At 36.8% G+C, this 23,701-nt stretch overlaps 1 protein-coding gene across 2 annotated transcripts in view; it reads right to left on the reverse strand.

The window, feature by feature from the left end:
• The window catches only part of ADGRA3 (adhesion G protein-coupled receptor A3), a 61,113-nt gene that overhangs the window by 6,430 nt on the left and 30,982 nt on the right, over positions 1–23,701 (reverse strand). For both annotated transcript variants that reach the window (XM_074904602.1, XM_074904603.1), the window contains 8 exons: positions 16,919–17,120; positions 13,807–13,956; positions 10,968–11,129; positions 10,495–10,698; positions 9,223–9,436; positions 8,859–9,067; positions 3,906–4,030; positions 3,253–3,376 (listed from right to left, as the gene is read on the reverse strand). In XM_074904602.1, the coding sequence (XP_074760703.1) occupies positions 3,253–3,376; positions 3,906–4,030; positions 8,859–9,067; positions 9,223–9,436; positions 10,495–10,698; positions 10,968–11,129; positions 13,807–13,956; positions 16,919–17,120 (1,390 nt within the window). The remainder of the gene's footprint in view (positions 1–3,252; positions 3,377–3,905; positions 4,031–8,858; positions 9,068–9,222; positions 9,437–10,494; positions 10,699–10,967; positions 11,130–13,806; positions 13,957–16,918; positions 17,121–23,701) is intronic.

Raw genomic sequence — 23,701 nt, forward strand, 5'->3', positions numbered from 1 at the left:
ATGTGTGTGTATGTATGCACAAGCATCTGCACACACAGAGACTACCCTTCTCTTTGTATTGGTATGAGAAAGTTCAGGGACATATTTTATAGCAACACTTTCAACTGGCAACATAAAAACTACTGTGAACCAACAAGGAGGGGCTGGTGGGGAATGTGAAGTTCAAGGGCAGCCTTGACTACAGTGACCATGAAATGGTGAAGTTCAGGATCCTTAGGGCAAGCTCACTATCCTGGACTTCAGGAGAGCAGACTTTGGCCTCTTCAAGGATCTGCTTGGTAGAGGACCATGGGATAAATCCCTGCCGGGAAGAGGGGCCCAAAAAAGCTGGTTGATATTGAAGGATCACCTCCTCCAAGCTCAGGAGCGATGCATCCTGACAAAGAAGTAGTCAGGTAAAAACACCAGGAGGTCTGCATGGATGAACAAGGAGCTCCTAGGCAAACTCAGACACAAAAACGAAGCTACAGAGGGTGAAGTAAAGGACAGGTAGCCTGTGAAGAATACAGAGAAGTTGTCTGAGGAGATATGGATTAGGTTAAGAAAGCTAAAGCCTTGACAGAATTAAATATGGCTAGAGACACCAAGGGCAACAAGAAAACCTTCTATAGGTACACTGGTGATAAAAGACTGGGGAAAAACATGGGGTCTTAGGGAACAGGAGACCTGGTTACCCAGAATATGGAGAAGACAGAGGTAATGACTTCTTTGTCACAGTCTTCACCAATAAGTGCTCTGGCCACACCGCTCAAGACACAGAAGGTAAAGGCAGAGACTGGGAGAATGAAGAAACATCCACTGTAGAAGATCAGGTTTCAAGCCTGAGGGAGTCCATGGAACCTGACGAGATGCATCCATGGGTCCTGAAGGAACTGCAGATGAAGTGGGTAAGACACGTCATGGCAGTCTGGTGAAGTCCCCACTGACTGGGAAAGGGGAAACAACCCCCACTTTTATAAATGGAAAAAAAGGAAGACCTGGGCAACTACAGGTCAGTCTCACCTGTGTGCCTGACAAGATCATGGAGCAGATCCTCCTGGAAAATATTTTAAGGTACCTAAGGAAAATAAGGAGGTGATTGGTGACAGCCAACATGGCTTCAGTAAGGGAAAAAAAATCACACCTGACAAATTTGGTGGCCTTCTACAATGCAGTTACAGTGCTGGTGGACAAGGGAAGAGCAACTGACACCATCTACCTGGACTTCTGCAAAGCATTTGACACTGTCCCACATGACATCCTGGTCTCTAAATTAGAGACATGGATTTGACAGATGGACCACTCAGTGGATAAGGAATTGACTGGATGGTCACAATCAAATCATTGTGGTTGATGGCTCAATGTCCAAGTGGAGAGAAGTGACGAGTGGTGTTCCTCAGGGGTCAGTACTGGGACCAGCGCTGTTGAACATCTTTGTTGATGACATGGACAGTGGGACTGAGTGCACCCTCAGCAAGTTTGCTGATGACACAGAGCTGTGTGGTGTGGTTGACATGCTGGAGGGAAGGGATGACATTGTTGACAGGCTTGAGAGGTGGGCCTGTGTGAACCTCATGGAGTTTAACAAGGCCAAGTGAAGGGCCTGCACATCGGTTGGGGCAGTCCCAAGCACAAACATGGGCTGGGTGATGAGTGGACTGAGAGCAGCCCTGAGGAGAAGGACTTCAGGGTGTTGGTTGACAAGAAGCTCAACATGACCCAGCAATGTGTGTTTGCAGCCTAGAAAGCCAACCATACCCTGGGCTGCATCAAAAGAAGCATGACCCACAGCCCAAGGGAGGTGATTCTGCCTCTCCACTCTAAGACCCCAACCTGGAGTACTGTGTAACTCTGGCAACCCCAACATAAGAAGGACATGACCCTGTTAGAGCCAGTCCAGAAGAGACCATGAAAATGATCAGGGGGCTGAAGCTTGTCCCTTATGAGGACAGGATGATAGTTTCAGTTGTTCAGCTGGAGAAGAGAAGACTCCAGGGAAACCTTACTGCGGCCTTCCAGTACTTAAAGGGGGCTACATGAAAGATGGAGGGGGACTCTATCAGGGAAAGTAGAGATAGGTTGAGGGGTAAAGATTTTAAACTGAATGAGGGTAGATTTAGATTAGATAAGGAACAAAATCTTTACTGCGAGGGTGGTGAGGTACTGGAATAAGTTGCCCAGAGAGGTTGTGGATGCCCCCTCCCTGGAAGTGTTCAAGGCCAGGCTGGATGTGGCTTCAATTAACCTGGTCTAATGGAAGGTGTCGCTTATGCTCAGTATATTAAGCAGGCAGGTTCTCTCTCGCTTCTGTTTTCTTCAATGGCTTTTTGACAGGGGGATGTTTGTTTGTTTTGTGACAGCAGGATGTTTGTTCTGCAGTATTGCTAGCTGGGAGAGGGCTGGGTATTAGCTGGTAGGTGGTAAGAAATTGCATTGTGCATTACCCATTTGTACTTCCCATTATTGTTATTAATTTATTACAATCATTAAGCTTTTTGTTGTTGGGTGTTTGTTTTTTTTCTTAATCTCAACCTAGAAATTCTCCTTTTGTCCCTCCATTCTTCCCCCATTCACGGGGGTCGGGGGGAAGGTGAGCAACTGGCTGCATGGTGTTTGGTCGCCAGCTGAGTTCAAACCACAACAGAAACTTTTATGAATTATTGGATGGAAAAAAAAAAATGTTAAAAAAATACTACTGATATCATCCCAAAGTGGAAACTGCTATTATACTGAAACCCTGCAACTGAATTAGGGGTGGCCAAATCTCAGAAGAACAAATCATTATAAAAGAGCAGTCTCAATAAAGCTAGCAATGCTTGTTTAGAGAAAGCATGGGTGTCTGACTGGAAAAACTTCACTCCCCCTGTCTTTCAATTATACTGAGCAAATGGAAATAAATATTTTAATACCCATGGAAATCAGTTTTCACATGGTCTGTAAAGGCCACATACAGGTTTACAAAACAATTTCATAATGTCGCAAAAATAAAACAGTTAAAACTTGTTCTGTGATACCATTTTGGGAAAAAAAGATTTCTGTTGCACTTCTGAAATACTTTTCCAGTTTTCAATTAACAAACTGATTTTAACTTCATGGCTGGATAAAAATACAACAGAAATCTTTAAGGTAAAAAAAGATTGATTTTTTGTCTAAATTTTACATTCTGATGAAAATGACTTTATAGTACTACTGTAGGAGGCAAGGGGGGCATATACATATATAGGACTATGAAAGTGGTAACTGATTTTTTTTGAGTTTTGCATGTTTACTTACTGCTTGGCAAATGCTGGCATTCCTGGTCTGAGTTATGCCTCCAATAAACATCACACATGTCAGGAAAATATGAAAGCTCAGGTTAACTAGCATATGCCAGCTTTTTACACTGATCCTGATCACACTGTTAAAAGAAACAAATTAGACAACAAACACAGCTGCATTATTGTATTTCAGAAACTAGCAAGATACACTTGTGATAAATGAGATACAATTACTGTTAATGATTGTTTGACTACCACATACTTTGTAATCAAATATAATCTCTTTTTTATCACAAGAAATTAAAACACCCTCCTATTAACCAGCTTTATACAACTATTTGGGGCTTGATTCAAAAATTTTAGGCTTCAAGCTTTTACATCAACAGAAATATAAAAGGCTGAACAGTTTGTTAAATTCTACCACCATTCTTGAGTGGTCTCTTTCATCATGAAGCAGAAGTGAAGAATTAAAGAGATGCATGGTTATAAGAGCTAAATTGTCATCCTCATGAACAGATGAAATAGCTACTTGCTTAACTTACTTTGCAATAACAAGTTTTAAAGAAAAAAAAAAAAACAAATGAAGAAAACTATACCGTGTTCCTATCAAAAAGTAGTCCTAAGCACTATGAAACCAATTTTTTTTTTGGTCATAATTTTGATTCATACCTGTGATGGTATATGTAACTGACTATGATCATCAACAGGCACATTAGCAAAACCATGGCAGTGGCATAAATTACTGGATGCAAAAGATCAGCTGGCTGCGTATATAATTCAGCTCCTGTCAAGTCCTGACAACAAAAACAAAATGACCATTAGTCCACGTTATCTCTTCATTTTGTAGGGGCAGGGAGAATGGCAGAGGAAACACAAAGAAGAAACAGGAACCTTCTAGATGAAATTCCTTTCCCCCTGCTACAACCCCAACCTTCCAATTATTTATTATTTGATGTTCCTGTCTTTCTTCCACAATTATCTGCTATTGTGGCTGACCTTTATAAATGCAGTCACACATCTTGTAAAACACTTCAACTTCATATACGCTTGAACACAGAAATGGCAGCAGCTTATAGACACACACCATTTTCTTATTTTTACTTACACGTATAGCATGTAGAACAACTGTGTGTTTCACTTATGATTATTATCTTCTGCAACAACCCAATGAACGTTAGTGCCCTCAGCAAATTTGCAGATGATGCTATACACTGGGGAGACTGATCAATAGATTGGATGATATTCAGAGGGATGTTGGCGAGCCAGAGAAACAGACTCATAAAGTGTCATGAACATTAGCAAAGAAAATGTGAAAAGATCTGTATCTGGTATGGAATAACCCCATCCATGCAATGACACAGGCTGGGCACTGGACTGAACAGAAAGCAACCTAAGAACCACTTAAGGGTATTGGTTGACAAAAGTTGACCACGAGACAGTGCAGTCTGCAGCCCAAGGCCATACTTTGTTGTGAGAGCAAAACCACAGCAAGCACATGAATTGATTATTCCCTTCTGTTCAGCGCTGTGAGACCACCCCTGCAGAACTGTCTTTGATCTGAGGCTCCCCAGCACAATGCACTGACATACTGGATACAGCAAGTCTAACAGATCATCAGAACAGCTAGCAGGCTGAAGCTGAAAAAGCTGCATTTGTTCCTCTTTAAGAAGAAAGGGAAAATAGGAGAAGTCTCATTATTATATTGAGCTACCTACTGGGATGGAGTCAAACTCCTCGTGGAGATGAACCATGAAATGGTGAGAGGCAATGGACATTACCAGCAACATAAAAAATTCTGATACAGGAAAAAAAATTCTCATGAGAGTGGTCACATACTGCCCAGAGACTGACTGTATAATCTCTGTCCTTGGAGATACTTGAAGCTTGACTTAATATTATCTGGAGCAGTATGATCTGACTTTGAAGCTGATCAAACTTCAAGCAGGTAATTGCACTAAATAACACCATGATGTTCCTACCAGACTTTTACTCTATGATTACTGCTTGACCAGAATAGATAGTTGATAACACAAATATTATTCAACAGCTCTTTAGCATCATTCAAGTTTTCTAAACCCACCCATCAAAATATTACTTGAGGAGTAAGCATGAAATGGAACCTTGGCCAGTACATTTGGCAGTGTTTCAAATAATATCAAAGGAGTGATATTTTCATTTACTAACAAGAACAGCAAGAAGAAATAATTCTGTCTGGATGCTGTTACAGTTTACTACGGTTCCATTTTCATAATGGTAATGAACACTAAAAAAACCCTCAACCAACTTCAGTCCCTTCCAGCACAAAATAAAACAAGTTTGCTTAACTAAGATTAGTGGGATAATTAAGATTTTTTTCAGAACAGACAAAATACAGAAAATTCTCTCACTTACAATTCTGAGAGTCACTCTTAAACCTCTAGAGCTGGCAAAGTTCAAAAGCATACAGAGGTAAAGAAGAACAAATATAGCATTCACAAAGAACAGTAGAACATTAGGAGGAAGCTTCAGGTTGTTTTGAGAAAAATCAGTGATATACAATCTGTTTTTAAGATTAAAATGGGTAATCTGATTTCATGGACAGGAGAAGAGTTCTTGAAGCTTACAATTAAATTAGTCAGCAGTCTCTTCACCACTCCTTCAATCGTTCTTTCATCAGAATATAAATCTGTTATTCATAACTAACTCACCAAGCTCATTTCAAACTAATTCAATCAGATTGCCAGTTTGATTTTTATGTATTCAGTTTTCTTTGGCACCTGGAAAAAACCCTGTGAGAAAGATCATAAAATATGATGCCTCAGGCAGCCAATGTCATCCAATTTCAATACTACCCACGGCCTGGTTGATATCCAGCTGGAGATCCCTAGGAACTCACTGCCATTACAAGCATGAACAAATGTATTGTCACACATAACCAGTGAGTATCAGAGAACAAACTTTAGAATTCCTGTTGCTGCTTCCCAACTGATTATAGGTAAGAAGATGTCATGCATGTATTGCTGTGAATTTAAGAGAATAAGAGATACAAAAATCACAAGATTTACAATAATCTTCTAAGATATCTGAGAAAACTCAGTATACCTATCCTAGCTAGCAAAGGCCTTGACCCAATATCAAGTCAATGAGTCAATGGAGTTTTTACTGATTGCACTGACATTTTTAATCAGATCTACTAAAAGGAGTGAGGGGAGCCAATAACAATATTTCTGAGATAAACTACTACTAAATAATAATTTAATAAAATAAAAGGCTGACAGTAAAGTAACAGTAGAGATGACATTAAGAACAGTGCTGGGGCATTTATAGCCAGGGAGCAGAACTCTGTTTCTTCTCAACTACCATTGCTGGTTTTCTTCCTCCACTGTAGGCCTACAGTCATGAGATTTCAGCTGAGCATCCTGGTCATCTCTTCTATTATTAAACAGTGGTTAAAATGACTTCCAAATAAACACAAAGTTTTATAACTGTATCTAGATTAGAGAAGTAGGCACTCTGTTACGGGTTTCCTTATCTGAGAGCACTTTACATTATTTTCTGAAATGTATAAAGACAGGTCAGTACATGACAACCTGCTTTCTTCTATAGACATATGTACTAAAGTAAAGTAGACTAAAAAGGAGTAAAGTAACTCTGCTTAAGTCACTTGCCATCTAGCCAGGATGATGGAATATTGTGTTCAGGTCCCTCCTGCCACTACTGTTCATGTATTTGACGTTAATGACAACTGCTGAATTAAAAGCTAAACTTCTAAATCTGAACCCAAATGAATTTCTTATGAGCTTGGGACCAGAACCCAGATTTCAACACTATGAAAGTCTACAAATTAAATAGCTATTATGACTTTTTTAGTTAATATATGGATAGACATTATTAAAACCTTTTTCAGCAGTTATTTAGGACATCCAGAGTTTTGCAGCATATTAACTGTGTGCAAGGAACAACTAACAGATGAACATTACTCTGTTCTCCTCTGCCTATCCCCTCTTCTCCAGTCCCTACAGCCTAACATTTTGGGAAATAGCTAAATAGTTAAGGAATACCAGTTTTGAGCAAGCACAGAATGAGAGCCACTAGTAGAAAAGGAAGAAAGCTGCCCCCTCCTCTAACTTTGATTTCTGATCGTCAGCAGTTCTCTGTATAACTCACAATAAGATATTGATATAATCTTACCATATATTAATCTATAGTAATTTACAGCAGATTGAATATGCTCTTCATTTTTCTTCCTCCAGATGGCAGAGATGTGACCACTTTAAAGCATACTCTCTGTTTACATGCTTACTACACATACAAATGAAGTTTATTTTAATTTTAAGGAATGCTGCTGTGTTTTAGGAAAGGATTATATATTTTTCAAATATTAAAGAAGGGAACTATAGGATTATAACAGTTTAAAGTAATTTAAAACAGTACCTTCAGAGGTAAAGTGAAAAGCTTTTATAGCTCTTTTCAAAAGCTTGGCATTTAAGTGCTTTTTTATGTTTAGCTTTTTGGTATTTTACTATTTAATCCTCTTAAGAGAAAGATTTTTGAAAGTTAGACTTGCAAAACAAAAATAGCAACTTCTCATGCACTGATTATCATAAAGGAATCCTTCTTCCATATACGATTACATAAAAATACATACCTAATCCTACACAGGGCACATTAAACTACAACAAAACTCATACCAGTTTACACTTAAGGTCATTTCCTAAACCTCTTACAATTTCACCCTGTTTCATACTAGCATACCACTTTTATGTATTACATTTTACCATTTAGCATCTGTGGTGATGACTGATGAGCAGGGTAGCAGTCACCATCTGTAAAAAGGCAAGCTTCCCAGGCTAAAATCTGAAATTAAGAGCTCTGGAAACAGTCGAAGAAAAAAATCCTACTTTATAACTGTAGAGCACTAAAAGAAGGTGTCTCACTCCCTTCTTCAACTATCACTGTATTTTAGCACTAGTCAACCATTTTATTGACATCAGTATGCTAAGACTACAGTTCAGATACTATTTTTTAAGCTGTATTTCAAAAAATATTTTAGATAGTAACTGAGCGTTTTGATTTTTTTTTTTCCCCTTTCCCAGTATATCTTCTGGTAACAGACATTCATATTAGTGAATGAACGAATAGCTAATTTGAAGTGAAAGAGTTTGGGGTTTTTTGTTTTTTTTTTGTTTGTTTGGGTTTGGTTGTTGTTTTTTTTTTTTCTGTGATCCATAACCAGAAATAACTAGGAAAACACTCCTGTGAGCAGAAAAAGCTAACAAATTTAATGTAACATGGAGAAGAAAGTTTTTTTCAACTGTTACCTTTATTTTAAACTGCCATTATTAGACTGACATTCATAAAAGCTCATTTGATTAAGTAGCTCATTAAAATGGCTTCCTATAATACAGTCCTTTTCATATGAAAACTCTTTTGTGTCTAATATATTCAGCAATTAATTCCACTCTGACAGATTTCCACTTATACCTTCTCCTACACCGACATTTATTTCTTATGTCTAGTTTTATGTGAAATGGAATGTGGGAATGCCCATTTTCTTTAATGAAAAAAAACCCCCCAAACCCAAACCCAACCAGAACTGCATTTTGAGATCCAGAAAGAAACATGTAATTCTAAGTGTCATACCATTAAAACTGCATAGTTGCTGAGGGAGTAGCACTGAATGGTAGTAATATTTTCATCAGACAGAAGAATGTGACAGCCATCAGATTTCCATCCTCCTTGTCCATTCAGGAGATCAAAGTCCCACTGAGCTGCAACAGCATCTGCTCCATGCGCGATGCGCCGCAGTGTCACATTTATAGGAACGTGGTGACTGGCTAGGTTCAAACCATCTGTTACAAAAGAAATATATTTCTACATAAATGTCTCAACATGTAACACATCAGATGCTAAAAATCTTTTGTTAGGTATACACTAGTCGAAACAAAGGAGTCAAAAATGTTTCTTATTTTTAAAGATTATTAAAAAGTAGTACTAAAAAACAAACCTATCTTCGCAAGAATAACTGGTGTTACAACTGTACGACGTTTCCCATCATCAGCCAGATTTGTTGAATTTCCTGTTGCTGGAAAAAGCTTTCCATTGCGAAATGCAATAAGCTGAAGCTTGTAGACAGATTCGTCTGCTGGTCTGATTTCTCTTTTTTGCTTTTGAGTGAACAGGGTTGCTGGCAACTGGATAGAAGCCTCTACAATTGTGTTCTAGAAATAAATAGATTTGAAGTTTTAAAGAGAAAATGAAATTCTTTAAAGATTAAATTAGCAACTCCTCCAACTGAACAGTGTCAGAGATTAATGCATTTAGCACACTATGTATTGTGACAAACCTATCTGACAGTGTTTCCAAGTAATCCATGATAAAAATCAAGTCAGGTTACTAAAGTTTTAATACATTTTTAAGAAGAAAAAAAAAAGTTAAGATTCTGTAGTTACCTTACTTGTTACAGAGAATTATGTTGAAGTTGGTACCAGTACATTTATTATAAGAGTTTTCCAGACTAGACTATTGGCAACTAGAAGCAGCAACCAAAACAAGCAAAGAAATGCTGTAATAGTACATTAGTACTATTCAAACGAAACACTGTATACAAACAGGTTTTTATAACTTGTATTTAAATCCTACTTGGGCTAGGGAAACATGCATGCAATTTCACAGAATTACATAAATATAATTTCAAATATACACCCTGCAGTTTCAAGCACAGTGATAAAACGCAAACTGGTATGTTGGGCAACGCAGCTGAAAAAACACTTTTACAGAGTATGAGTGTTTCAATTCTATACACACCCACATATAAATGCGTGTGTGTGTCTGTCTGTGTATGTGCACACACAATAAAATTAACCTTTCAGGTCCACTTTCTACTTCATGCATAATTACAGTATAACCCTGAGCAGAGTATTTCAGATACTTAAGGAGACTGTTAGTATCTGATTTAATATGTAATTAAGGTGAAAAAATAGCAAAATAAAGCCAAGTATTATTATGAACAAGGGAGCATTTCAATTTCTATACTTATGAAAAGGTCTGATAGCATCTGCCAGCTTCAGATGTTTTAATAAAGAAGACCACACCTACTCATTAAAAATTGTGTCCATTAAAAAATTATTCTATAATCAAACTCTATTATCATTTGCCACTTTATCTCTTGTCACAGTCATTCTGGATTACATAAAAATGATACTTTAACATTAGAAATTAATATAACCTTGCTTTCCAAATAGTTATTACAAAGTCAGTAGAGAAACGAGTATCCGACCTTTAAAGCCAGACTTGACAATGTATTTGAAACGTTGCACTTAAAGCTTAATTGTTTATCTAGATTTCCATCTGGATCTCTTCTCCCATAATCACTGAGTCCTGTACGGTCTGATGTAGCCACTTTCTGAAATACGGTGCATGTCATCCCAGTGAAACCAGCAGCCTTTATTACGTAAGCCTCAAGAGCAATATTTGGAGAATACTGTGATGACAAAAATCAAACATTAAATAATTTTACACAGCACAATAATAAATAATCTTAAAGGGATTCTCTGCTATAACAAAAAAAAAACCCACCCAGAAAACTGTTTCTGTTTATCTGGCAGGGATAAATCTGTTCAGAATATTTCTCTTCTCCCTACAGAAATAGTAGGCATTTCAGATAATGCCAACATCTATTAAGAGAAATAAAAAGCTATTGAAACTCAATAGCCAGCAAAATGTCTTCTAAATAAATAAATTTATACTTACAGTAGAATAAACTTGAGCTCCATTTGCAAGCCGATACATAGCAATTTTCTGTAGACACTGTACAATTCTAGTGCAAGCCTTGGCTTCCCTTTGTGCCATCCACAGAACACGTTCATCAGCTAACATAATATTACTTGCTATGTCCACCATCACGTCACCAAGCTAACAGGGAAGAGAAATAAGACATTTTGTATCTGTGAAACCATTCATCAAGTAGGATCATTATCAGAAAACACAAAGCAACGTGTCAGCACAAAAAGCAAAAGGAAATTGGTTGTTCTATTTCAGTCACCGCTTGTCACTCTGAAATACTGAAATACTTTGGCTCAGACATTTACTTCCATCCAAGAAAACTGTTATGCCAAATTTATCTGTTTACATTGTACTTAGAAAACAAACCCATGAGAAATACAGGTATTTCATTAAAAGCAAAGAGTGTCTCCACATTCTAATGTACTAATTATTTAAAAGGACTATTTATAATCAACTTTAAACCTAAAATAAACAAACTATAAATCAAGACTAATACAATTTGCATATATGGGAGAAGATAATAAGAAAAGCGTAATACGGGCAAAATTATCACGCAACCCTTCTGCCTCTCTTCCTTTTGCTATGTCTGGCTTTTCTTTATTCCTTCCTCACTTGCCTTCAATTTCGCATGAAGTGTTTTAGGTCACAGGTTATACGTGAGAGAGACAGCAAATACCCATAGGTACCAGAGCTGCTTTCAATCCACCAATTACACTGTTGTAAGTTCATGCTCACACTCCCTACCCTGTCTTCTGTATGACAGACAAATGCAAACTATAACAGGAATTCATTTATTTGGATCACAACTCTGCCAAAATTAACAAGCACCTACATTGACAACATTGACCTACACTAGATTTCTATATTTAAGAAACAGTGACAAATATTGAACCAAAAGTGAAGGTGAATGTATTTTCTAGTTGAACTGACTGAAATACAATTCATAGTACCTAAATTTACAATTTAGGGACTGGAATTTTCTGCATAAAGAGAGACAGGATGGGGAAGACATCTCCTTTACCATCCAGGCTTCCCAATTCCTTTTCAGAATATTACTTACAGAACACAGTCCTTACAGAACTTAGTAGTTTCTTACAGAAGCTACTCATAGAACATAGTAGTTTCTGTTTTAAGAAGTCTCTTTTAGAGACAGAAGCCACAATCAGTAAACATTTTCAACAGCTGACAGAACCTCAAACAGCATTTGCAGGCTGCAACTCCTTCTATTAAATTCTCAAGAACAAATCAAAGTTTAATTAATTAAAGATGCTTATTAAGACTTACTACTACTTGAAAACTAGTAACATGTTTTACACATCAACAAAACATGGGTTTACAGTAAGTTATCAGTATTAAGATCCTGAGGTGACTGGACTCAAGTTGTTTCATACTTTAAAAAATATATGTTATTCTTTCCCCTGCTTATAAAGGTACACACAAGTTTTTCCAACTGCATTCTATCTTGACAATTTGCTAAGAACTTTCTGAACATTTCTCTTCATTTTTTTTTTCTTCTGACATGAAAAAATCAACTATTAAATGAAGCATTTAATAATTTACAGTATTTGTCTTTCAGAACAGCCACTGTAACGCAAACTGAAGAGCTGACAATAAGACGATATAAGCGAATGTAGTGTCAAGAAAAAGTTTGTAGACTAATGCCCTAATAAGAAATGTGTCTTAATAGCTACTAAAAATTAAATTAAATTGCACTCCTTGAATATATCACCAAATCAAAGGTTGAGTTCAAATCAAACCAATTAAGATAAAAACCCTACATTGTCTAAGACCAAAACTACCTATGAATTGAACTTAGATTTTTTCATGTAATCTATTACCTTCAAACATGGCAAAGTAAAGCCAGATTGAGTCACTCTATAGACAAATCACAGCTGAGAAAAGAATATCCTTATAATGTAACAAATCATGCAGCAAACTAAAACATGTTTCTATTTTCAATTGGATACAAAACCAACCATTTAATGAACTACTTGTATAATTCCAAAATACAAAAAAAACCCCAAACAAGCTATGACTGTAAAAAGGAGATTTAGCCTGAAGATTCTTCAAGGAGTTCTGCAAAAAATTTACAACAGCATTTATGGGTTGCTGAGGGTGGATGGACAATTTTTTTTTTTTTGCACAAGTTTAAAATTGAGACACTGCGGTCTCCAACTCCCAACATGCACTGTACAGTGAGCTCCGTATAACCTCTGTTCAGCAGTGAAACAGAGAGCTCCTACCCACTGGTGGGACTATTCGACCACTCACATTTTTCTCCCCAACAATGAGCGTTCTCTAAGATTTTATTTTAATGTCTTGTCTGATATCCTGAAAGATATATGAAAACTGAAAACCTTAGAGATACAGCTCAACACTGAATAAAGACAAACTACCATGGTGGGAGGGGAGAAGATAAGTCTTGTTTTATTCATTATTGAGAGGATCTCTGAGGCTTTCATTATTTGTCTTTTCAGATAAGAACATACCAATGAAAACCTGTGTGACCCACTCCATATTAAATAAAAACAGACTTACTGTACCTATCTCCCTGCTCCAGTGCTGACCAGAGGTGTTACTCACATTACAGGTCCAGTGAATGCTGGATCATCTCAGCGCGAATGCAAAGTCTGTGACCATGGGTCAGCAACTTCAGGGACCTACTAAACAAACAAAAACATGGAATAGAATCTGATAATCTGCTAACTCAGTGCCTGTATCTAACGGTGAGAAGGTTTCACTGCTCAGAACACTTAATGACAAACACTTTGAATATCTTTAAAGTGATGGCAAATTATCCAGTTACCTCTTTATATTTTTCAGCAAATCTTCCAAATTTCTCTATCATTTCAGCCACAAAAATAACATCCATCTTATCAGAAAAATTTGCTGCTTCAACAGTGTAAGCCAAGAGCTGTCTTGCTGTTGCCACTGCATTAGTAAGGTTGAGCGGCATCTACATAGAGAAGAAACATAAGCATTTTGAAGTGAAAATTAAGTACTAGATAGAGGAAACACTTCAGCAGTTAACAATTAAGCATCTTCCCAAAGAGGAGAGCAATCCCCACAGGGATCAGTGTTCTACATAGCTAGGGACTATCACCTTATCTGTTAGCAAAAACATTTCCTAAAAGGCAGAGAGAGAATCAGCATTTGTACCTGCAGCTAGAAACATGTTTTGTCCTGTTGTCCTAGAAGGGAGAGAGATGTTGCACCAAGAAAAGGAGCAGAGATGGTGCTGTCAAATGTCTATTTTCCTTTGCACCAGAGCCTTGGCACGACAACACAAAGCTGCTAAATATGGCATTTTATAGCAAGAAAAGCCAAAAGAAATTCAAACCCACCACTGCTGTAACATTCACTCTTGATTCTGTAATTACAGAAAGCATTTGGAATGAAGCATACACAAAACACCCACCAAGATAGATCTTCTCTATGACAAAGTTCATTTCATTCCTGAAACAAGTACCATGCTGGAAAATTCTTTACTACATAGTACAAAACATCAACATCCCCGAGATAGCAGGGCCCAATAATGCAAAGTTTCATGTAGGTACAGTAGAACACTGCTCAAGTGTTATCAGTTCATGTTCAGGTCCTGTTTAGCCATGATAATCCAAACTAGAGACATGCCGTCTCCATTTTTTGGTGTACAGATGTCCAGTCTGCCCTAGTAAATTTGCAATGTGCCACATAAGCACAACTATATGTTTTTCCCTGCTGGTCTTAGCATGTGTACATAGATTTAAATGCAATTAATGGAAGATTATGTTTTTCCAAAACACTGGAAGTCATGCATTTAAAGTGTAAATAAAGTTCAAAGTCATAACACGTGCTGAACAAAGTGAACTTTCAAATTCAGATATTCTGTATAATTTCTTTGAACTTTTTCTTTAAACATGAATTTATTTTCACCTAAATCTCTACCTGTGCAATAGACAAACAAGAACAATGACATGTAAATGTTCTTGTATAAATGTTACAAAGGTTTTGCTCCATTTATACTCACACCTCAACTTAAATTGCTTGGCAGAGTTCTGATGCTCAAAACGGCTCAACTACCTTTGTGCTGAAAGGTTCTAAAGATGCTTATAATATGATTACATTTAGTAGTATTCTCAAACAAACAATAAATTTTTGCAGAATATTGCTAAAAAGAATTCCAGACCTACTAGGCATAAAAAAAGGAAGGCTTTAGTGAGTAAAGACAACTCCTAAAACCAAAACATGCCACTTCTCCCTTTAAAAAAACAAAATTGAAACCTGTATTTCAGTGCAGCATACCTGTGTGCATGTATTTTTAAGCAGATAATAGGACATTATCTACTTCACACATGGAAATTATACCTCTTCCAAAAGCAGTTATAACATGTGAAGTAATCTAGGCTCTTGAGCAGTTGCAACTCCTGTTGGGCTACAGTACATAGGCAGGAATAGCATGGAGCTGTTACAGGCCTTGCAGGAAGATGTGAATTCCCAGGTGGGGAAAAAGCAAACCAGCAGCAAAACTCTCAATAAGCACAAACACTCAACCTTGCTGGGTCCCACAAAGGGATGACAAAGGGATCCCCGACATCAATTCTCACCTGCTAACCAGTCATTAAGCACCACCAGGACCCATTTCAGCCCTCAAACCTGTTTCTCATGACCAAGCCATGGCATGCACTTCTAGTGCTAGGAATGAAAGCAGTACATCACAGTTATGTCAACCCCTAAGTTTAACGTAGGCCAGAAACAGGCAGTCCCTTTCCCTCCCACCCTTTCCAACTTTCTTACACGAGTGGTGCTCATGGAACCACAGCAGCAAGGTAAAAAGCTATGTCTGCATTAATAAGGAATTGAACACAGAGGGTGCAAGTCAGCAACTTCTATACAACATACAGTTCAATGTTTTTACCTCAAACTAGATTTAGGCCAAGCCACTGGACATCAAGCCTACACCATGTGTATGAACTGGAGAGATTCAAAGAGCAAATAGCAGTTTAGATCATGATTGTCTCAGTTAAGGGCTGTGGTGCTTCTGTAACACTGTGTCAAGTTTTCTCTAAAAGAATGTGAGCTCACACGTGTACCCACGACACACCATAATCCTACCCTGAGGTCAGAAAAGCACCATGGCCCATGTTAAACATAGACACTGCTACTGACATCAACTCAAGTGGCATAGCTGTATTATTAAAAAAAAAAACACCAAAAAACCCATTCTCCTATCTCCATAGTTTCACCTGTTACACTGATGCTAGCTATATGACAGTACATGTTTGAAAACATCAAGTTTAAACCAGAAGTTCAAAGCTTTATGGAGTATTTTACAATACAGTACCTACACGTACAAGGTTGGAAACATCACTGCAGAACAGCGTTTGTGAAAGTATGCAATAACTAGAGATAAGCTTCAAAAGGAGTTTGGAGCTGAAATATTTTGTTTCATAGCTACATTTAAAATCTAGAATATTGTCTTGTGTCCTGGTGAGTATTATTGGATTAAAGAAGCCTAGTTAATACTCACTACTTTCCCTAGGTAACTCTCATCGACCACACTGATTCTATTAGAGGCTTACAGCAACAGAGGTAGAGCAGAGTTTGACTACCCTCAAAAATAGCTGTTCTCCATTACAGCTTCGGCCTGCCTTGTTCCTTTATAGCATATGGGCAAGACACAGTATTAAGTGGACAAAACCAATCATAACTACCATTCTCTTATGCTTTACACCAAAAAATTAAATCTTCCTTGCACTTTCCATCTGGGGGCACTCAAAATAGGTATTAAACTAAACTCTTAACATAAACCTCCAAGTTTCAGTGTTGTACTCAGAGGCATGGGTTCATCAAACCAACTTTAAAAAAAAAAAGTAGAAGCAGACCTGAATTTTTTATTTTCTTTAAAGAATTTCATTTTGTAGAAATGCACAAATTACCTGATTGAACATATAAAGAACTCGTGTCACATCGTTTGCATACTGGCACCTGGAGTAGTCCTCTTCTGCCCAATACCCTCCCCTGTCGCATCTGCGCCAGGCTCTTCTCTCATCTTGTGAGTTGCCAGGATATATCCCACTGCCAGCAGAATAACGTGTACACAGCAGGTATGCTGTGATGCCTGCCAATGTTCTAGGCCACCTGGGGAGTCAAAAGCAAAAAAAATTAGACAAATTTACATGACAAGTAAATAAAAGGATTAAGCACTACAACAGGAAATAAAGAGACACTCAAAACTAAGCATCTCTAAACTATTTCAAGGGCCACCTTGGCTCGCCTTCAGTATTTTGAAGCCATTCATATTTGTGTACTATTAACAAAACGAGTTCTAATGTTAGCATGCTTTTTTTGAATTCTTTCATGAGGCAGCAGGTGGATAGAAAAAGGTGCGTATAAAATTACTAAAAATAGTGTAATTCTTTCGTAAAAACCTTGCCTACTTCATGAAAAATCCCATACTAACACTACAAACAGTTAAATACCACCCTGCAAGCTTTCTACTTGTCCTGTTCACATGCATCAATGTAACTTACAAATGACTGCATTCATATCAGCACTAAACTGCAGATATGAACAGAAGACTACATTTATAATAATTAAGAAACAGTAGCAGTAGTACAACTATTTTGACTGATTTTGCAACTAAACTTATTACCAAATAGAAATTAATGGGAAAAGAAAATGTTCATAATGTTAAGTAGAAAATAGTTCCTTTTACTCAAAGGTATGTGGCACTTTAAGAAAACTTCTAATATTTCCACAACTTTCTCTGTAATTTTACTGCATATTTTACCTGTATAAATATATACACAGATAAAAATGAAATAAAGAATAAATTAAATTGCAATACATTTTAGTACGATGATCATTCATGAGATCAGAACTGATTCAAAGGAAACAAAGAATAGAAGGAAGCCATGTCTGAATTAAGCTGCAGTGCTGAGAAGAAAGAGGGGACTAGGAATGCCAGTCTGCCTGTCCCCACTTCCAGCCCTCTCCCTTATTAGGACATACATAAGCAATATTTTATTGTTCAGAACACTAACACTTTTAAAAAGCAAAATCATACATATCTAAATTTTAGAATACAAGGTATCTCAAATCCATCAACCCAACATAAGGTTTATCTAAAACTGAGAGCAGAAGAGAGCTTCATTTGATCACCCAAGGCTTTCTCTATCATAATCAAGTCAGGCTCCTTGAACAGCCTGAAGAGCTGACATACTTAAACAAGAAAAAGTATCTCAGAGGGTTTTGAACAAAGTAGTTGTCTCCACAAACTGAAATGGTCTAACAAAAATTCTGCTAGATTACACTGTGATTTAAATTTTGCTTTTATCTGGCCTACATTTCAGCAAAAAGCCACTTAGTCACTACTACAATATAAATTAAGAGATGCTCAGAACATCTATATTTGAAAAAAAAAAAAAAAAAATCTGTGTTTGTAGAAGGATGGAGTAAACACCTTGATTAATGTTCCATTTCAGGCAATCAAAATTTAAATAATATTGCCAAAGAAGAGAAACTGAACAAGTCAGCACCGTTTTCCTTCCTTATTCACCATTTAAGTAACTTCTCTTACTGAAGACATGGGGATTTATCAACAGTTCTCTCTCAAAGAAGAGAATAACTCCAGGGATGGACTAAGGTAAAAGGCTACATTTTTGTTCCATTAAATTACGCAAGAAATATTTTGGGATATACTGAAAGTCTTCTCTCTCTCAAATTGCTATTTATTCCTAATCAACTCCAACAGAACAACTTCTGCATGCTCAATAATGGATGACACTTATTTCAGGCCATTTTGGCAAAGATTACTTAGGTTTGGGCAGCAAGCAACTCAAATACAGCTGCTAGTGGCATCCTTAAAATGCACAGGTCATGGCAACAACCATAAAAGAATTCAGTCAGTATGGAATTTAATGGAAAGGACTAGACAATAATTACAACAAACCCAAATAGAAAACTAAGGCTTAAATTTTACTCCCTTTTATAACAGCTTTGTCATTACAAATCAGTTCTCCACACTGGAGTGACATCATTTAGTTAAGAAATGGAGACTTATGACCATCACCACAGTATCTGAATACTAGAAGAGACAGAAGATTATATGAGTATTGTATCAGAGACTCATCCAGCCTAGCAAATATGAATACACATGTATTCAGAGCTTCAGCAGCCAGCAAGAAATTAACAACAGTGTCACCATTCAACCTTCATCAGAAATGAAAACTTACACCAGAACTGGTGGCAATGGAGGTGGTTAAAAAAAAATAAAAATTAAAAAGAATTAGCAGAGTTTTTAAATGCCGGGAATTATATACAGGTATTTTGAAGACTGTAAATTAATTCCAAGAACAGATATAGATACTGCAAAGGTAATGTAAATTATTCATCGTCTTTTCTCCCATATAGAAGAGAAGCCAGCAGAAAGAACAAAAGTCTTCCTTAGAAAAAAAAATCACAACAGCCTTTGTGAATTGCTGCAATCCCAGTAGTGACCTTAGTGCAACATTACATGTACCCTAGAAAACAACAGTTTGGATCATCTCTGGCCAACTCTGATCATGGACAGAGCAAGTTACGTATCTGCGGGGAAGGGACAAGGACATACAATACATGCAAACATATCAAAGTCTCTGAAATTTCCATGTGGACAAATTAAAATAAAGTACGATCAACACAGACTGGAAAAACAAGTACAAAGATGAGCTACTTCTATGCTCCCACTTCTTATGGGCACACAATGAGCCCTCAGAGAATGAAGCCAAAAGGAAAACAGGCAAATGAGGACAACTCATAAATGAGCTGGCACAGCTGTTGGAAGAATGCAGGCACACAAATACCTTGCATAACACACCCAAACCTCATCTTCCAGAATGCAGAGTCAGGTTTCCAGAAACACTGACACTGGAGTGCCAAAACATCATTTCCAAAACAACTGTATAATATCAACACTGAAATTTTTGTATTAGGTTCCCACATCAAAGATGCCACTTTGAGAGGGATAGCTGTGTCTGTCTTTAGAGACAGTTTTCTAGAAGTTGTATTTTTCCAAAGCAATTTTAGTTAAAGTGTGGTCAGCTCAGTTCTGACTGAACGTATCACCCTACAGACTGTGGTCCTGACAGATGTTGTATGACACAACCTCCAAGACAAATATTTTCACTGAAAAATGTCATCATGTGCCATTCCTTTCCTCACTATTCACACCTAGTGCTAAGGAATTAGAAAAAGAGACAAGAATGAAACAGTAAGACTCAGATGAAAAACAAGTTTTTCAGAAGAGCTTTAATTATTTTTTTAAACAAGCATAATTACTAAGATATATATATATCTTCAGGAACTTCTGTAGACATCAAATGGAAAAAAGTGTCAATCTCTAACACTACTTCAAAGGTTATTAGATTATCACAAGATTATTTGCCTTTTCTCCCTGTTCTTGGCTCTACTTCCCCTATTTTTTAATCCATCTCTTCCCTTTTGTTACTGTCCTTTCATTCCTACATTTACTTTTCATTCATCTCCCTACACAGCATTTTATCATCTTCTACCCTACAGAGCATTCTGTAATCTTCTCCCCAAAAGAAAACTAGCAATGCCAGTCAGTCAGTCACACAGTTGTGCTACCTTTATAACAAATTTAGATATCTACAGAAACATTTTACTAATAAAACTAATGTATTACTTATAATGTGTTATGATAGGCTTTCCACTAAACCAGACATTAAAGATGGGCAATTTAAAACTCCCAACTTCCTACCATAATCTCACATACATAAAAATAACACAAATGCACAGCGTCACAAGAGCAGGAGAACAGCATCCTTTACCCTCTTTCCTCCCTATTCATAACACTCCTTGTGAGGTACAAATCTCTTTGCAGCCCAGTGGTGAATGAGATAGGGTAACTGATTTCAGATGTAACTATGCTTCCCCTATTCCCTATTTTTGTTAAGTGAATGTTAACCTGGACCATTCTCAGCCATGAACTGTTTCCTCCCAATAGCTGTATGAGATGAGCTGAGCTGATGAGGCAGTCTCCAATTCCCATGAAGCCAGGGAGGACACCCCTCCAAGCAGGCTCAGAAGTTAATTAGTAACACGAAATTCTCATCATGCAAACAAAGGCTACATAAGTTTGGCTGCATTCTTAATTTTTTGTGAGCCTAAGCCTGAATATCTTTCACAGTTTACCCAACTGCTAGCAGAAGTGCAAATTTGGACTGTATTAACACTCTTATTTCATCACTGTTTATAATTAGGTGCTCAAAATTTATCACATATACATGAGAGTAGACAGCTGCGAGGGAAAAGATGGTTCATTTACATTTAAGTACTGTAATTTCATTTCAGGAAAAAAAGCCAGACCATGAGATTATAAAAGAATCCTTTGCTTCATGCATATTAATTCTGTTTTGAAAGCATTCATTTCTTTAAACCAGCACTAACTCTCACAGTTACAATGTTTTTATATCATAATTTCATTAGCTTACAGGTAGTCTAATATTTTTTTATTACATCTTAGTAATTCTCTAAATTCAGAATGACAATTACAGTTTAAGATTAATTACACCCAGTGAGTATGTTTTCAAAAGGATGATTCTCATATATGAAAGAATTCTACCAACTATCAGCATAAAATTTTTCTAAACAGCAGTTGAAGGATTTACTGAAGCAGAAGTGTTAGGTTACATTTTACAAATGCAAACTGTATTTTCAGTTTAATCATAGACTGTAACATTCAGGGATACTATCTGAGTAAGACTTTTAAGGATATTTAAATTTAAAAAAATAAATTCCATGATGAAGACAGTTTTTGCCTAATCTTTATAAATGCATGCTAAACAACTATTACTGAGCCAAAGACACTGAAGATAAACATCCTCCTTCACTACACTCTGCTGTCCCATCTCTGAAGGGATAAAAATCTAGATGCCAGTTTTGAAACAGCTTCCAAGCTAAAATGACTAACCAGTTCCAACTAAGGAACTATAAAATCAAATTCACCTAGGATCATTTACAGCCATCTGCTCAGAACCATTTTCTTACTAGTCAAAGCCTTATTTCCATATGGTCTCAAAGGTGAAAAATTACTCTTTATTATTACTCTACCTAAACTACAAATGGAAGTCTGTTATAGTAAAACCAGGCATAGTGAACTTTTTGATAAGCTGAACATTTCCTGAAATCTTATTTCTTTCTACTGAATTCCAGAGGGAGTAAATCCTATTACACTGAACAGTCACTGAACAGCACAGGTTAATTTAATGGAAAACACTTTGAAATAAGCCTTTACCATCTGTTTTCACCTCTAATGGCAAATCAAAGAAGAGCAATTCACACTTGTATCATAAAAAAAAAATGCATAAGTGATTTAAATAGATGTGTTCTTTGATGAATACAGCATGTATCTGTTTGACTTTCTTCACCTTTTATCTTAAGCAGGAAGTTCTCATTTTCTAATATAATGCTCATCCCTGCAGTTGAAACAACCACAGTGTAAAAAGAGGATATCCACAAAGTTTCTTATATAAATAATTCCTTACAATGCAAAAGTGACACTCTTCAGCAGTTCCAAATTGCCTCTGTGCAGCACGTGATCTTAACACTACTTCCCCTTACAGTTCCTCATACTCAGCCACCCTTCTCAAACTGTCCAACTGATGAACATAAATGAGATGAACTCAGACTAAATGCTCTCAGTGAAGACTTTACCTCTTTCTGCTACTACTGGATAAGGCCTTCTGCACTTGAAAGCTTCTCTCCCCCACAAACTATGTCCCAGCAACAGGCTTTAACTTACTTTTTATTTCTTAAAGATTTATGGTCTTAGATGATCTATATGATCTATAGCTTAGAAAGACAATGACTTTAAAAAACTCTAAAGTACACAGGGAAAGGAAATCAAGTTTATACATGTAAAGAGAATATCAACACAGCCAAGCAGCATAAGTAAAAATAAATGAGTGGGTAAAAGCAGTTATTAAAACATTAAGAAATGCTACAAACTGTAGTGAAAACATATACTAATTCTCAGTAGTAACTACTGCAGGGAGGTACAACACAGAGTAGTTATAAAGGGAATTACCTTACATATAGAGAATCTATACAGAAGCTATCTGTTACAGCTGGCACCTCCAGGAGTAACGTGTTGTTACAGTGACCAGCAGCAGAAAGATCAGAAAAGGGAAAACAGGTGAAGAGGTAAGAACAGAAGAAGAAGATAAAATACTCTGCAATACCCAACAAAATGGAACATCAGAGCTACCACTAAAGTCCCAACAATCATTAAAAAGAAGCATTATTTATATTATTTATGGTAATACTCACAGGGTAAAAAAACCCCCACTATATTACATATTTCTTATATAGTGATTTTGTCCTACAGGAGCAGGAGGGTTTTAAAAACACAACAATAACCTGGTGGAACCCCCCCCAGTCAGTTTGCAGTCCAACTTCTTAACTTACAGATCATCTATTCCAATAATTCATTCTATACATTTCAAATACCATAGCTTACTTTCTACCTCTTCCAATGATGTGAGTTAACAGGCTCTAAGTTTAACATTTCGGGGTATAGTTGTGTCCACTTTTCACCACACATTAATTTAGAACAGTATTACACACCAGTTACAAATAAATATCCACATAGGTGCCTTTAAAGCATAATACCTTATTTTAAAACAAAATTAAATGGACATGACTTTTCTCTGAAAAAA

This window comes from Athene noctua, chromosome 4 (assembly GCF_965140245.1).
Source record: "Athene noctua chromosome 4, bAthNoc1.hap1.1, whole genome shotgun sequence".
In the NCBI taxonomy this organism is placed as follows: domain Eukaryota; kingdom Metazoa; phylum Chordata; class Aves; order Strigiformes; family Strigidae; genus Athene; species Athene noctua.